Consider the following 13,769-nt stretch of genomic DNA (forward strand, 5'->3'; position numbering starts at 1 on the left):
ATTCATTGTGTGAAATTTAAAAAAAAAAGTTTTTATAATAAAATTCACGTTTAAATCCTATGATTTTTCATCGTATTCACTTCCTTACATCCCCTCAATTCTCATCCCCTTCCTTCATCACACTCCTTTGGCAATATCACAACCCTGGTTAGATCTGACTCTCCGCTCACTTAGCACCTGACCCCATGTACCTGAATAAGTTCGAGAAAAATGCTCAGCTAGGCTGGCAGCTCACACTTTAGATTCATGACCTCAAACCTTGATGGCTCCTTAGTGCTGCCAGGCAATCATATATTGGCATATCCCACTCATCAGTATTTGTTGAATGAATGCATTAAACAAATGAATTTTATTTAGGGTCCCATGGATGCTACAGTTCTCCTTGTCCAAGTTTAAAAGAGAATTTTATTTTAAAAACATTTTTTTTAAAGTGAGCACTGACCTTGGACGCAGAAGACTTGTATTCCAGGCCTAGCCCTGCTGCTTACTAGCTGGGCGACCCTAAGCAAGTTACCCTTCCTCTCGGGGACTCAGTCTCCTCTATGAGTGAGGCAGCTGGACCAGGACACTAGCAGATGGAGAGTCTCTCTAGATGTCGGTTGAGTGAGATGAGGTCCCTTCCTTCTGCCAAAGTTCACAGATCCATGATTCTTCCTTGAGCCAAGCAAGCCCACAGCTGGGTGTCAATCAGGAGAGGGAGAAGTGAGGTCACTGACATTTAATTAGGAAGCAAGGAGAAACACTTGCAGGAGGACCCTTCTCTTCTTTATTGGTCTCTGATTTTAGTTTCTGGTCCTGCAGCTGGAAAGAGATTCCAAAGTAAGCAAACCTCTCATGATAAAAGCAAACAGTGACTTTGGTTCTGAGCAAACTTCAGATGGAGTGCAGCAGAGAGGTGACACTGGACTGGGATTCGGGGACCCGGATGTAACCCAACTCTGTCACTGGTCATGGGTCCCACCCTCCTCTTGGGCCTCAGTTTCCTCTCTGTATAATGAGTGAATTTAAGTGTCCTAAGCTTTTATCTGGCCTCCACCATTTCCGAGCACTGGTGGCATCTTTTCGCCCTTTTAAACTTGCCTGGCCTGTTTCAGATCAGAACTGGCACAGTATCAGCAAGTTTATGGTTTTATAAGCCGCGAAACATGCTTTGCAAATAAATGATGAAGGCATTGGAGTATTGCATGGAAACACCAAAGTCTTGAACAAGGTAGGACTTTGGAATTGTAAGAGGAATGGAAAGGCGTTCATGGTAGAAACACCTGTCCTTGACCTTAAAACCAGATGGACAAGTGGCCACAGACTGAGGGAGATCCACTGGTGCTAGGAATACTGTCTGGCACTTTCCCCCAGGATGTGGTATAGTGGGCAGTTTGGGTGCTAGCTGGGCAAATCATTAAAAACAAATCAAAGTCTCCAGTGAGAAGATCACTTCAATTATCTTTCAATCTTTCTGATTCATGGGGTCTGTTGATGAGCTAGGACATTTTAATGACTCTCAAAACTTTGCTAATCTGTCCCTTTCTCCCTGACAACACTTTCCCCTCTGCCCCCACTTTTTATTAAACAGAGAGAAAAAAGGGCTCAAGCTCAGAATCTTTACCAGTCTAGAATTTGGTAATTTGTTTTGCTTTATTGTATTTATTTTTATGGTTAGGTCTCATGAATAGAAAGTGGTATTATTTTTTAATTTTAGAGTAGTTAAAATTTTATCTTAAAATACATGTAGTTAAGTTTAAAAAACTGAGTTAGTTTCTATAAAATTGTTAAGGAATAATGTGTGTTCTACACAGATACTACAACATAGGGCAGGTGGTCCCTGGGGTTTGGTGGGTGGCATTCCCCAGTCCAAACTGGCATCATTCAGATAGGGGAAGTTCTTCTGGACACCACAATAGTGCTTATAATGCCATTTATATTTACTGGGTAACTCAGTTTTTGGTCTTTTTGTTTTCTTTTTAAATAAATGTGTACTTTTTCCTGATCACTTTGTGTAAAACTTGGAACTACACAAAAACATGTAGAATAAAAGGACAAAATATTTTTTTAAATATATGGAATAGAATGAAAAATCACTCGTCTCTCTACTCAGAAATAACCACTCCTAATACACTGGAAAATTTTTCTTCCTTAGTGTACCAACAGAGCTGTTATTAAAACATATGCATTAAATTTTTGTAGCCTATTTTATTTCCTTAACATTATAACATAAATGTGTCCCCACACCATTCAAAACTCTTCATAAACATTTTAAATGGTTGTAAGGTCTTTAACATAGAGAGGTCCCATAGTGGATTTAACCATTGCCCAGCTGTTTTACATCTGGGTTATTTCCAGTTCTGTCCATTAAAATGTTGTGATGGATAGCTTTATGCATCTCTATTTGCCTGCATTTTGTTTTTTTTTATTTCTTTGTTTAATTTTTATTAGAGTATAGTTGATTTACAATGTTGTGTTAGTTTCAGGTGTACAGCAAAGTGAATCAGTTATACATAAAGATATATCCACTCTTTTTTCTTTTCTTTTTTTGCGGTATGTGGGCCTCTCACTGTTGTGGCCTCTCCCGTTGCGGAGCACAGGCTCCGGACGCGCAGGCTCAATGGCCATGGCTCATGGGCCCAGCGGCTCCGCGGCACGTGGCATCTTCCCGGACCAGGGGCACAAATCCGTGTCCCCTGCATCGGCAGGCGGACTCTCAACCACTGCGCCACCAGGGAAGCCCTCCACTCTTTTTTAGATTCTTTTCCCATACAGCTTATTACAGAGCATCGAGTAGAGTCCTCTGTGCTATACAGTAGGTGTTGCCTGCATTTTGGATGGTTTCCTTACAATAATTCCAGAAGTGGCATTCCTAGGTGGGAAGATTTTTAAGGCTTTTGGGATACATATTGCTAAACTTTTTCCAAAAGTGTGGGGACCTGAAGGTACTCCGATCTGAACCCATGTGATGGGACACACTTGGGTTTGTGTATGTAAGGTGGGCTTGTTACTGGAAAGAGCTCAGACTCCGCCACTTTGGGCCAGTTACCTAACTTCACCACCTCCTGCTGGTGCGGGTCTGACCAGTCCCTCCCTGACCAAGAGCAAGTGTTCTTTACATCTAGGCTCATGAGTGTTCGTATTTCAGCTCAAAAGGTACACATGTCATGAACTTCACCATATGTGATTCTCCCTTCATGTAAAGGATCAACAACCATTGATTTTTTGAGAAATCTCCATACTGTTTTCCATAGCGGTGGCACCAATTTACACTCCCACCAACAGTGAATGAAGGTTCCCTGTTCTCTACATCCTTGCCGACTCCTGGTATTTGTTGCCTTTTTGATGACAGCCACTCTGAGAGGTGTGAGGTGGTTTATCACTGTGGTTTTGATTTGCATTTCCCTGATGATTAGTAGTGTTGAACATCTTTTCATGTGTTTATTGGCCTTGTATATCTTTTTTTGGAAAAATGTCTATTCAGGTCCTCTGCCCATTTTTAAATTGGGTTGTTTGTTTCTATGATGTTGAGTTGTATGAGTTCTTTGTATATTTTGGATATTAACCCTTTGTCAGATATATTGTTTGCAAATATCTTCTCCCTTTCAGGAGGTGGACTCTTCATTTTGTTGATAGCTTCCTTTGCTGTGTAAAAGCTTTTTAGTTTGATGTAGTCCCACTTGTTTATTTTTGCTCTTGTTTCCCTTGCCTGAGGAGACATATCCAAAAAATACTGCCTTTATTTTCTTCTAGAAGTTTTATGGTTTCAGGTCTTACATTTAAGTCATTAATCTATTTTGAGTTTGTTTTTCTGCATGGTGTGAGAAAGTAGTCCAGTTTGATTACTTTGCAGGTAGCTGTCCAGTTTTCCCAACACCATTTATTGAAGAGGCTGTCTTTTCCCCATTGTATATTCTGGTCTCCTTTGTCATAGATTAATTACCCATATAAATGTGGGTTCATTTCTGGGCTGTCTATTTGGTTCCATTGATCTACGTACCTGGTTTTGTGCCAGTACCACACTGTTTTGATTACTGTAGCTTTGTAGCATAGTTTGAAATCAGGGAGCATGATACCTCCTGTTTTGTTTTTCTTTCTTAAGAATATTTTGGCTATTCAGGGTCTTTTTGTGGTTCCATACAAATTTTAGAATTATTTGTTCCAGTTCTGTGAAAAATGTCATTGGTATTTTGATAGGAATTGCACTGAATCTGTAGATTGCCTTGAGGAGCATCGTCATTTTAACAATATTAATCCTTCCAATCCATGAACACGGTATATCTTTCCATCTGCTTGCATCATCTTCAATTTCTTTCATCAATGTCTTATAGTTTTCCAAGTATGTTTTGTTTATTGCGTGATTACTACCTCAGTGGTGTAGACACCTGGCTGACTGCTTGGGAGGGCACACAGTTACACCTCTGCCTCACATCACACATCCTGATAAAATTCTAACATCTATGAAAGAGTGCATATAAATCAACAAACAATTGGAAAACCATGTCCCATAGAGAACTGGATAAATTACGGAATACTGATACTATGGACTATTATCAAATCATTAAAGTCATGTTTTAGAAGAGTATTTAGTGCTCATGATACATTGTTAAGTAAAATAGCAGGCTACAAGAAAGTATACAGGTTATGATCGCAATTTTGTAGACTAATTTCCCACAGTATATCTGGAAGAGTGTTCGTGTGCACACACACATAACTGAAGTGTGTGTGAGTCCACATAGTGTATACACATACATAGACATGTATCATGAAACATATCAAAATGATAATAGTGATTATCTCAAGTCATTCTTACTTACATATATTGTTTTGTTTTTTCCTAAAGTTCCACAATGAAGATTCATTACTTGTACAATATGGAAAATCAATAAATGTTATTTAGAAAATGAATCTATGATGGTTCTAATATTAAAATAATTTAAACACTTTGGTGAAAGAAAGTGGAAAAAAATTGGGGGAGCCTGCACCATGAAGGCTGGGAATCCGGTTGCCTGAGCAGCTCTACTTTTTCCTGATGCCCTTCCATGGAATGACCAAACACGACTATAAACTTCTGGAACCCGACACCATGTGTAGGCTATGTTTCTCTGACGAGGGAACCTGCTGGCCAGTCTTGGGAACCTTGCTCTTGTGTTACACAAGACAGGCTAGGGGTGGCCCGGGGCATCTCTCCATTTCCAGGGGAAAAATTAAGTTCATGGTTAGTGTTTTCTCAATTAAAATTTTTCTCCTATAAAATTTTCTTAAACATTTGATGCCTGAAGTTACTCTGATATATCAGAATCTAGTCTGAGACTATATCAGATTTAGTCCTGATTATATATGTAACTGTCTTAAGATGATACATCAACATTTCAATATGCACTGGTTCTCCAAAGAATGAAGACTACAACAGTCTGGGTACTTGTTTTCACAAGTTCTCCAGGTGATTCTGAAACATGCCAGCTTGAGACCGCCTGTTGGTGTGTGTTCTAAAGTAGTGGGTCTGAAACTTTGCTGTAATTAGAATCATTTGTGCAGATTTTAAACCTCCCAATGGCAAAAGTACCCCCGACCACTAAACTCAGAATCGGTATTTTTTTTTTAAGTTCCCCAAGTAATGCCAACGTGCAGCCAGGTTTAAGAAACACTGCTCTAACGAGAGCAACCTGAAATTCAGGTGCTGCAGCTCCCGAGCTTGAGAATCACAGCTTTGGTAAGAGCCCTGTCTGAATCATTTTGTGTTCTCTGTCTCCATCTGCTGGCCATCCTGCTACATAGCTATAGTTTACAACTTGAGTTTCCAAGACATGCTGCAGCTTGTATGTAATTTTAAGAATGTTCGCCAACTTGTGAATATAACAAAGAAACAGATTCACAGATATACAGAACAAACTAGCGGTTACCAGTTGGGAGAAGAAGGGGGGAGGGGCAAAATAGGAACAGGAGATTAAGAGGCACAAACGACTATGTATAAAATAAGTAAGCCACAAGGATATATTGTACAGCACAAGGAATATAGCCAATATTTTATAATAACTATAAATGCAGTATAACCTTTAAAAATTGTGAATCACGATGCTGTACACCTAAAACTTATATAATATTGTACATCAACAATATCTCAATTTAAAAAAATGTTTGGGACTTCCCTGGTGGCCCAGTGGTTGGGAATCTGCCTGCCAATGCAGGGGACATGGGTTTGAGCCCTGGTCTGGGAAGGTCCCACGTGCCACGGAGCAACTAAGCCTGTGCACCACAACTACTGAACCTGCGCTCTAGAGCCCGGGAGCTACAACTAATGAGCCCACATGCCACAACTACTGAAGCCCACGCACCTAGAGCCCGTGCTCCGCAACAAGAGAAGCCACTGCAATAAGAAGCCCGCGCATCGCAACAAAGAGTAGCCCCTGCTTGCCACAAACAGAGAAACCCCACGCGCAGCAACGAAGACCCAAGGCAGCCAAAAATAAATAAAAAATAAAATTAAAAAAAGTTTGCCAAAAGAATCAGAGAACCAAAAAGATTTTAAATGTTTAAGTAATAGAAATAGCTACAAAATATATTCTTGTTTATAATAGGATGGTTTAAGTGTTAGAAATGCATTAACATAATGCATCTAGGATCATTTTTGTGCTTGGCAAATAAAAAGCAGCCAATAAATGTTGATTATTACCGTTATAATTAGGCATAAGATAAACCCCCATCTCTTAAAATATATTTAAAAAATATATTTAGTGCTACTATACCTGGCACACAGTTGGCTATGTGTACCCAATGGTACAAAGACACAGTCTATACAGTGAGAAAGAGAGATCAAGAGAGTGTGTGTGTGTGTATGTGTGTGTGTGTGAGAGAGAGAGATTTTTTAAATTATAGATGTTTGGGGGAGTATTCTGTACTATGCGTTCTGTCACGTGCATAGATTTATGTAACTACCACCACAGTCAGGACTCCAAACAGTTCCATCATCACTCCAAAACTCCCTCATGCTTCCCTGTAGTCGAATCCTGCCCCCATCCCAATCCCTGCAAACCACTGATTTGTCTTCCATTCCTAAAGTTTTGCCTTTACCATAATGTCATGTAAATGGAATCACAGTTTGTAACATTTTGAGAGTGGCTTCTTTCACTCAGCATAATTTTCTTCCTTCTGCTTGCTCTAGGTTTTTCTCTTATTTTCCTAGTTAAGTTTGAAATTTAGGTGATTGTTTGAAACCTTTCTTCTTCTCTAAAATAAGTACCAAATATTATAAATTTCCATCAAAGCTTTGCTTTAGCTGCATCTATACATTTTGATATGTTATACATCAAATACTATTATATTTTCATTTTGTTCAGTTTCAAGTATTTTCTAAGTTCTCATTTTCCAATATCCTTTGAGACTTCCCCCTTTGACCTCCTATGGATTACTTAGAAGTATGTTATTTAATTTCAAGTAATTAGAGATGTTCTGGTGATTGATTTCTGGCTTAATTTCATTATGGTCAGAGATCATACTTGGTATGATTTCAATTCTTAAAAATCTGTTCAGTTTCATGATCCAGAATATGGTCTATTTGTCCTATTGGTTACTGAGAAAGGAGTGAGTGCTAAAAGTCTCCAACTGTTAATTGCTGACTTGCCATTTCTCCTTTCAGTTCTATCAGTCTTTGCTTCATGTGTTTTGAAGATGTGTTGTTAGGTTCATATCCATTTAGCATTGTTAGGTCTTCTCTGTGACTTGACACTGTTATCATTATGCAATTTCCATGTTTATGCCTGGTAAATTTTCTTGCTCTGAAGTCTATTTTGTCTGACAGTATACAGCTACTCCAAATTTCTTTTGATTAGTATTTGCATGGTATATTTTTCTTTCTCCTTTTATTTTTAACCTATACTACTTAAATGGGTTTCTTATAAAACGCATATAGCTGGGTCTTGGATATTTTTACATTCGGACAATCTCTGTCTTTTAATTAGTATACTTAGACCTTTTAAACTTAATGTAACTGTTGATATGTTTGGATTTAGGTCTACTGTTTTTTGTTTTCTATTTGTTCCCTATGTTTTTCATTCCTGTCTTTCGTTTCCTGTCTTCTTTTGGATTATTTGAATATTTTTTAGTATTCCACTTTACCTATTGAGTTTTTAAATATATCTTCTGTGTAATTTGTGTGTGTGTGCATGTGGTTTCTCTAGCGACTAAAAAATACTTAACTTTTCATAGGTTGTTTGGGATTAGTATTTTATCATTCAAGTGAAATACAGAAATCTTACTACCGTATAAATCTCTTCACACTTCCTCTTTATGTGGTAACTTTCATGTGTATTACACCTATATTCACTGAAGACCCAGTCAGACAATGTTATAAGTCTTGTTTTAACTGATTATACATGTTATAAAAAGCTTAAGATGAGAAAAATAGTCTATTTATCCAAATATTTCCCATTTCTGTTGCTCTTCCTTCATTCTCACGGTTTTAAATTTCCCTCTGGTGTCACGGTTCTATTAACAAAATATTATCACACCAAGAGGTCAAATGAGAAAACCCAGAGAGCAAGAGAAAGCAATGGGCATCACTCTCTTGCTGTTGGGACCGCACTCCCTCTGGTCAGAGAGAAGGGTTCCCCTCCCTGAAGTTTTAGGCACCTGCCTGGCTGTGACAGCCTCTGCTGCAGTGGGATTGCCGAGGAGCTGGAGTGGGAGATGAGAAGCAGCAATAAACAGGGATCTCCCTCTCTCTGACTTACATAGGCCCTCTTGCCCCATCCTAGGACCAGAAATAGACAGCTTCTCTGGGAGCTCCTTCTGCCTTCATGGTATGCAGGTCCAGGATTCTGTCTGCTTGGAGTCCAGGCCAGGAGACACCAGAGTGGGAAAAACAGTAAACTTACTGCCAGTTTGGTGGTACTCGGAGTTCCCCTTTCCTTCCCTGATCTTCCTGTTATTCTTTCCTTTCCAAGATAGCTGCTCCATGCATTGAGTCCAGGCACTACAGCTGCATGCAGTGGGAGAGACAGGGTGGGCTAGGACTGGAATGAGAATAAGAGATGGATTTTTATGTAACAAACAGGGCCGTGGATTTACAAAGGCTGAAAAATGCTCCCTTAGGGCACCCTAACTGAGGAAGAGATTCTCTTTTCCCCTGCAGTGTGGTGGCTAGAAGCCTAATCCTTGGTTTGAATTTTTACATTCATTTTCCCAGATGAACTTTAGAATCATTTTGCCATTAAAAATATTGTTTTTGATAGGACTTAAGCTAAATTTATAGATTCAGAAAGACATGGTCTTTTTATAATAAAGGGTTCTTCTATCTAGGAACATGGTATATCTTCTCTTTTTTTTTTTTTTTTCCCCTTTTTGCGGTACGCGGGCCTCTCACCGCTGTGGCCTCTCCCGCCGCGGAGCAACAGGTTCCAGACGCGCAGGCCCAGCGGCCACAGCCCACGGGCGCAGCCGCTCCGCGGCACGTGGGATCCTCCCAGACCGGGGCATGAACCTGTGTCCCCTGCATCGGCAGGCGGACCCCCAACCACTGCACCACCAGGGAAGCCCTAATGTTTTTTTTTTTAATGTCGTCTTCAATGACCTCCAAAAATTTTTTTAAATTTTTTCACAAAATCCTTGCATAGGCTTTGGTTAGATTTATTCCTGGGTATGTTATTCTTTTTATTACTATTGTGATAGGATTTTTTTTTTTTTTTTTTCCAGTACGCGGGCCTCTCACTGCCGCGGCCTCTCCCGTCGCGGAGCACAGGCTCTGGTCGCGCAGGCCCAGCAGCCACGGCCCACGGGCCCAGCCGCTCCACGACACGTGGGATCCTCCCGGACCGGGGCACGAACCCGCGTCCCCCGCATCGGCAGGCAGACCCCCAACCACTGCGCCACCAGGGAAGCCCGATAGGATCTTTTTTAACATTAAAAAAATCTTATTGGTTATTGTTGATATATAGAGGAGCTATTGATTTTGGCATATTTACTTTGTAACCAGCTACCTTACAGAACTTTTATTCTATTATTTTCTGAGTTGATTTTCTACAAATAATTATTTGTGAATTCCATCCCTCAGACTGGTGTTCTACAAATAAAGATAATTTGGAACCTCTCTTTGAAAAAACTTGGAAAATTCTACTTTTGGTTTATTTAATCACACTATCAAATTACACAATGTTAGGTAACAGTGGTGCTGACAGGCTTGCTTGTCTTGGTTGTGACTTTTTTAGCAAAGTCACCATCAAGATAGAAATATTTTATGATGTTAACGAAGCATCTTTTTTATTCTTTAAAATCTTTAGAAGGATTTTTGATCAGTAAAGAACACTGAGTTTTATCAAGTGCTCTTTCAGTATCCATAAAAATGACCACTTTTATGAGTTTTCTTATTTGACCTATCAATGTGATAACATTTTGTTAACAGAACTTCTAAATTTAAAAAATACCTGTGTTCCTAGAGTCAATCCTTCTAGGTCATAGAATAGATTGCAGAGCAATAATTCTCAAGGAAGGGCTTTTTCCATTGACACAGCTGCTCCTGTTTAGAATTATGTCTCCAGAGAGGCTGCACTATATTAATGAGGTGAAGGCCGAATGAACCGGAGTAACTAGAACTCACTTAGCTCTTACGTTGGTGAGATTCTGCTCCTCGTCTGGATTCACATACAAATATCAAAATCAGGGAAGTTGCTGCCCTGCTATTCTATAGGAGGTTTCTGTCTACCCTCTAATCACCTTAGGGCACTGGCTCTACCATTAACTAATTCTACAAAAGAGGTTACAGTGTGCGTCTTCCTCGGGTTCTAGAAGTGGGCAGGAATTAGTGGGTTTCACAGGAAAGGTTTGAATATAAGTGATGTTTCCTAATGCTGTCAGTTCAATGAATAAAGGATCTAGACATCTGTGCCAAGCTGATTCCTCCAAATTTTTCTTTCAAATATCAAAAGAAAGTTCAGAATTTGGCATTCTGAATTAGAATTCTGTATCAGAGCCAGACTTCCTACTGTTTCTGCGTCAAATAAGTTCCGGCCCTTTATTCTCTGAGTGGCTTCCTTTCATAATGGCAGCTTTACTGAGGCCCCAGCCCAGGTGTCTGAGAGGAGACCCTGGCCCAGGTGTACACCCACAAAGCCACAGGGAGAAGAGAATCAGCACCCCATTGGGACGGAAGCCCACACCCTGCATTATGGAATTTCTAGAAGTGCTTACCCTTGCTTTTTCCCTGCATACGAATATTAACATCTGTTTTCAGAAACCTGGACACCTTAATGGAAGCAAAAGGTTTAGAAAGAAAAAAATTAGATTTTATTCAAGATAAGCAAAGGATAAGAGTGAATCATCAAGTAAAACCATTCCAAGTCACTTCACAGATATTTTATCAAGGAACCCACCAGTGAAAGCCCAAAGAACCAGGAATAAGTTATATATGCCACATTTTTACTTTCATGAAAACAACAAGCAAATAAACTGCTACTAAGAATATATTCCTTCAAGAGAAGGAAGTCCTAAGATTCATTGCAGGGTCAGTACAGGTTCAACTCAGTTCCATGGCCTCTATAAAAAATCGTGTCCAGAATCATCTCCAAAGAAAAGCAAGTCTAAAGAATGCTCTATATGGTAGTTTTTACTGTGCTGGTAGTCTCATTCTTTGGAAACTTGTACTCTATCAACAGAAAAGTGAGCCTTCAGCTATCTGAGCACTCTGTTCCCTAGTCTTTGCCTAAACAGTATTTTCTGAACATACAACACAGAGGGAGAAGAGTAACTTAAGGGCAAAGAAGAAAAACTGAGGACGTATGTATGCTGTGAAATATGTATTTTAAGCTAAATAACCATAGGTAAATAATATATTGCCCAAACCCACTCTACGTATCTTGATTCTTATTTATCCCATATCAAGTATATGTGTGGAATCTTTTATTAAATATCTCTAAATTCCTGACTGAAATAATTTCCAATAAATTGTTGGTGGTCAAGAGATGTACACAAAATTTAAATGTCAATAATTTTTCAGTGAGAAATTACTTTTTATAACTGCTTGGGCATTATCAAAATATAACTTAAAAACCTTTCTTTGTAATCATCTAAATTAAACAAATAATCCTTTTTTAAGGCACAAACCCAAAAGTGGCAAAACCATAAATTTAGCATATGGGACCACATTCTCCTAAAGGGCATTAAGAAATTCAGATAGAAGCTGATGTTACGGCCAGGGTGAAATGGACATGGACCTAGGCCAGAGGCCCTTGCGTGCCAGTTCACTCTTTATAGGCTTGAGGGAAGGCGTGGAGGGGGCTTCCAGGGTTGCCACTTGGGGAGCTCACTGCAACCGCTATTTATTAACCTGTAAGGAACCGTCTCAGTATTTTAGCAACTGATGCAGCTGTACCAGAACGAACTGGCTGAACAGCAGCTCTGCTCACAGCTTTCTATAAATGCAACTTGATAAAAATGGTAGATTATGGGCACACTGCTTTACATTAGTTTATTATAAAAGAAAAACAATTCCCAGAGACACAATATACAACATTCTAACTCCGAAATCCTTTTGCTATTCTAAAAATACTCTTCTGAGACTAAACACTCTTTACAACCCCCAGTCTGCTCGGCCCACAAGACAACCCAACTCCTTGGCTCCTGCGTGCACAGGTCAGGGGTTCCAACAACCATGGCCACGGCCAACACAGTGAAACCACTCTCTAAAGTGGCTGAGCCCTTTGAGAAAAATTTAAATAGCTGCTAACTCAATCTAAATAAATAGTGAAAGGACTGTTTCTGCCCCTAAGATTAAATCCCACACATCTGATGCTCAAACTCAGGTCTTCCTGTCATCACTTGACACATGGAAGGTCCGGTAAAATATTCACCGATTTGTTAATCCTAAGAGTGCTACTTGTGATCCAGATGAGTCAAAATGAACGGTCAGGATATCTTCTAAAAAGCCCATGACGGCCCTTTTGGCTGTGTCGCCAGCCAGTGCCTGGACACTGCTTATGTGCTCCAGGGCTGTTTTGACCATCTGGTCTCTTTCCTGCGGGCTGTGGGGTGCTCCAGTGTCATCTCTCTCTGTTCCTGATTTTAAAAACTGTAGGATATAGGACTGGACCATGTCCCCATTCAATTCAAGGGTTTCTTTGATGCAGGACAGGTCTGAGGCACTGGCCAAGCTCAAGAGGTGAATCAGTGCCTGGCAGATTTGGGTCCGTAGGCTAGCACAGTACTTGAATTCCAAAAAGTCTGTGGTGTCTTCACTCTTCTGTAAGGCAGTGACCAATGCATTCCAGATCTGAGCGTACTGGTCAACAGATCCATAGTGCTCTCTCTTGCCCGGGACAGAAAGGGCAGCGGCAGATCTGATGCGCACTTTGAAGTTCTTGCATGATGTCACAACTGATGTCAGGGCGTTGTAGGCCTGGGAAGTCCACAGGGCTGTTCCTAGAAAGAATCCATAGTCATTAAAGCAAATAAAGGTTTAAAAATAAGTGGGATGAGAGAGGGGTAGAAGGAAGCACATACACTAGTGCTCAAGTTAGTCATCTTATGTTTTCATTTAATTCTCACAATAATCCTACAAGATCGGGGTGGTGAGTGACTATGGGATCCTAGGTAAGTGGCCAAGTACCGGCTCCCAAAGCTCTCCCTTTCCCTAGATGAGCATGACATGTGCTCAGGACTTCTGCTACCCTGAATAGGACTTAGAAAGAGGCTCCTTCTCTGGGAAGATGCTCGTCTGAGGGGGTAAGGCTTGGTGGGAGAAGCAGGGACTGAACTGCAGCCCCACCTGTCCTCTCGGCTGGGTGCTTCTGAGCAGTGCACAA

General features: G+C 40.2%; 1 protein-coding gene and 1 long non-coding RNA gene across 4 annotated transcripts in view; both read right to left on the reverse strand.

The window, feature by feature from the left end:
- Positions 1-393: 393 nt before the first annotated feature.
- On the reverse strand, positions 394-11,209 carry LOC114889240. Its single transcript, XR_003791990.1, has 3 exons — positions 11,161-11,209; positions 8,853-8,990; positions 394-801 (listed from the first exon to the last, which is right to left on the reverse strand). It is a non-coding gene; the product is annotated as an uncharacterized LOC114889240 (long non-coding RNA).
- A 47-nt stretch (positions 11,210-11,256) lies between these two features.
- Positions 11,257-13,769, reverse strand: part of HEATR6 (HEAT repeat containing 6) — a 44,411-nt gene continuing 41,898 nt past the window's right edge. Inside the window, exon 19 of one of the 3 annotated variants that reach the window (XM_029212319.1) lies at positions 11,257-13,386. In XM_029212319.1, coding sequence (XP_029068152.1) covers positions 12,815-13,386 — 572 coding nt within the window. In that variant the 3' untranslated portion in view covers positions 11,257-12,814. The remainder of the gene's footprint in view (positions 13,387-13,769) is intronic. The other 2 variants (XM_029212318.1, XM_029212320.1) reach the window with 2 other exon arrangements.

This window comes from Monodon monoceros, unplaced genomic scaffold, assembly GCF_005190385.1.
Source record: "Monodon monoceros isolate NGI ecotype Baffin Bay Population unplaced genomic scaffold, NGI_Narwhal_1 Super_Scaffold_9, whole genome shotgun sequence".
Classification (NCBI taxonomy): domain Eukaryota; kingdom Metazoa; phylum Chordata; class Mammalia; order Artiodactyla; family Monodontidae; genus Monodon; species Monodon monoceros.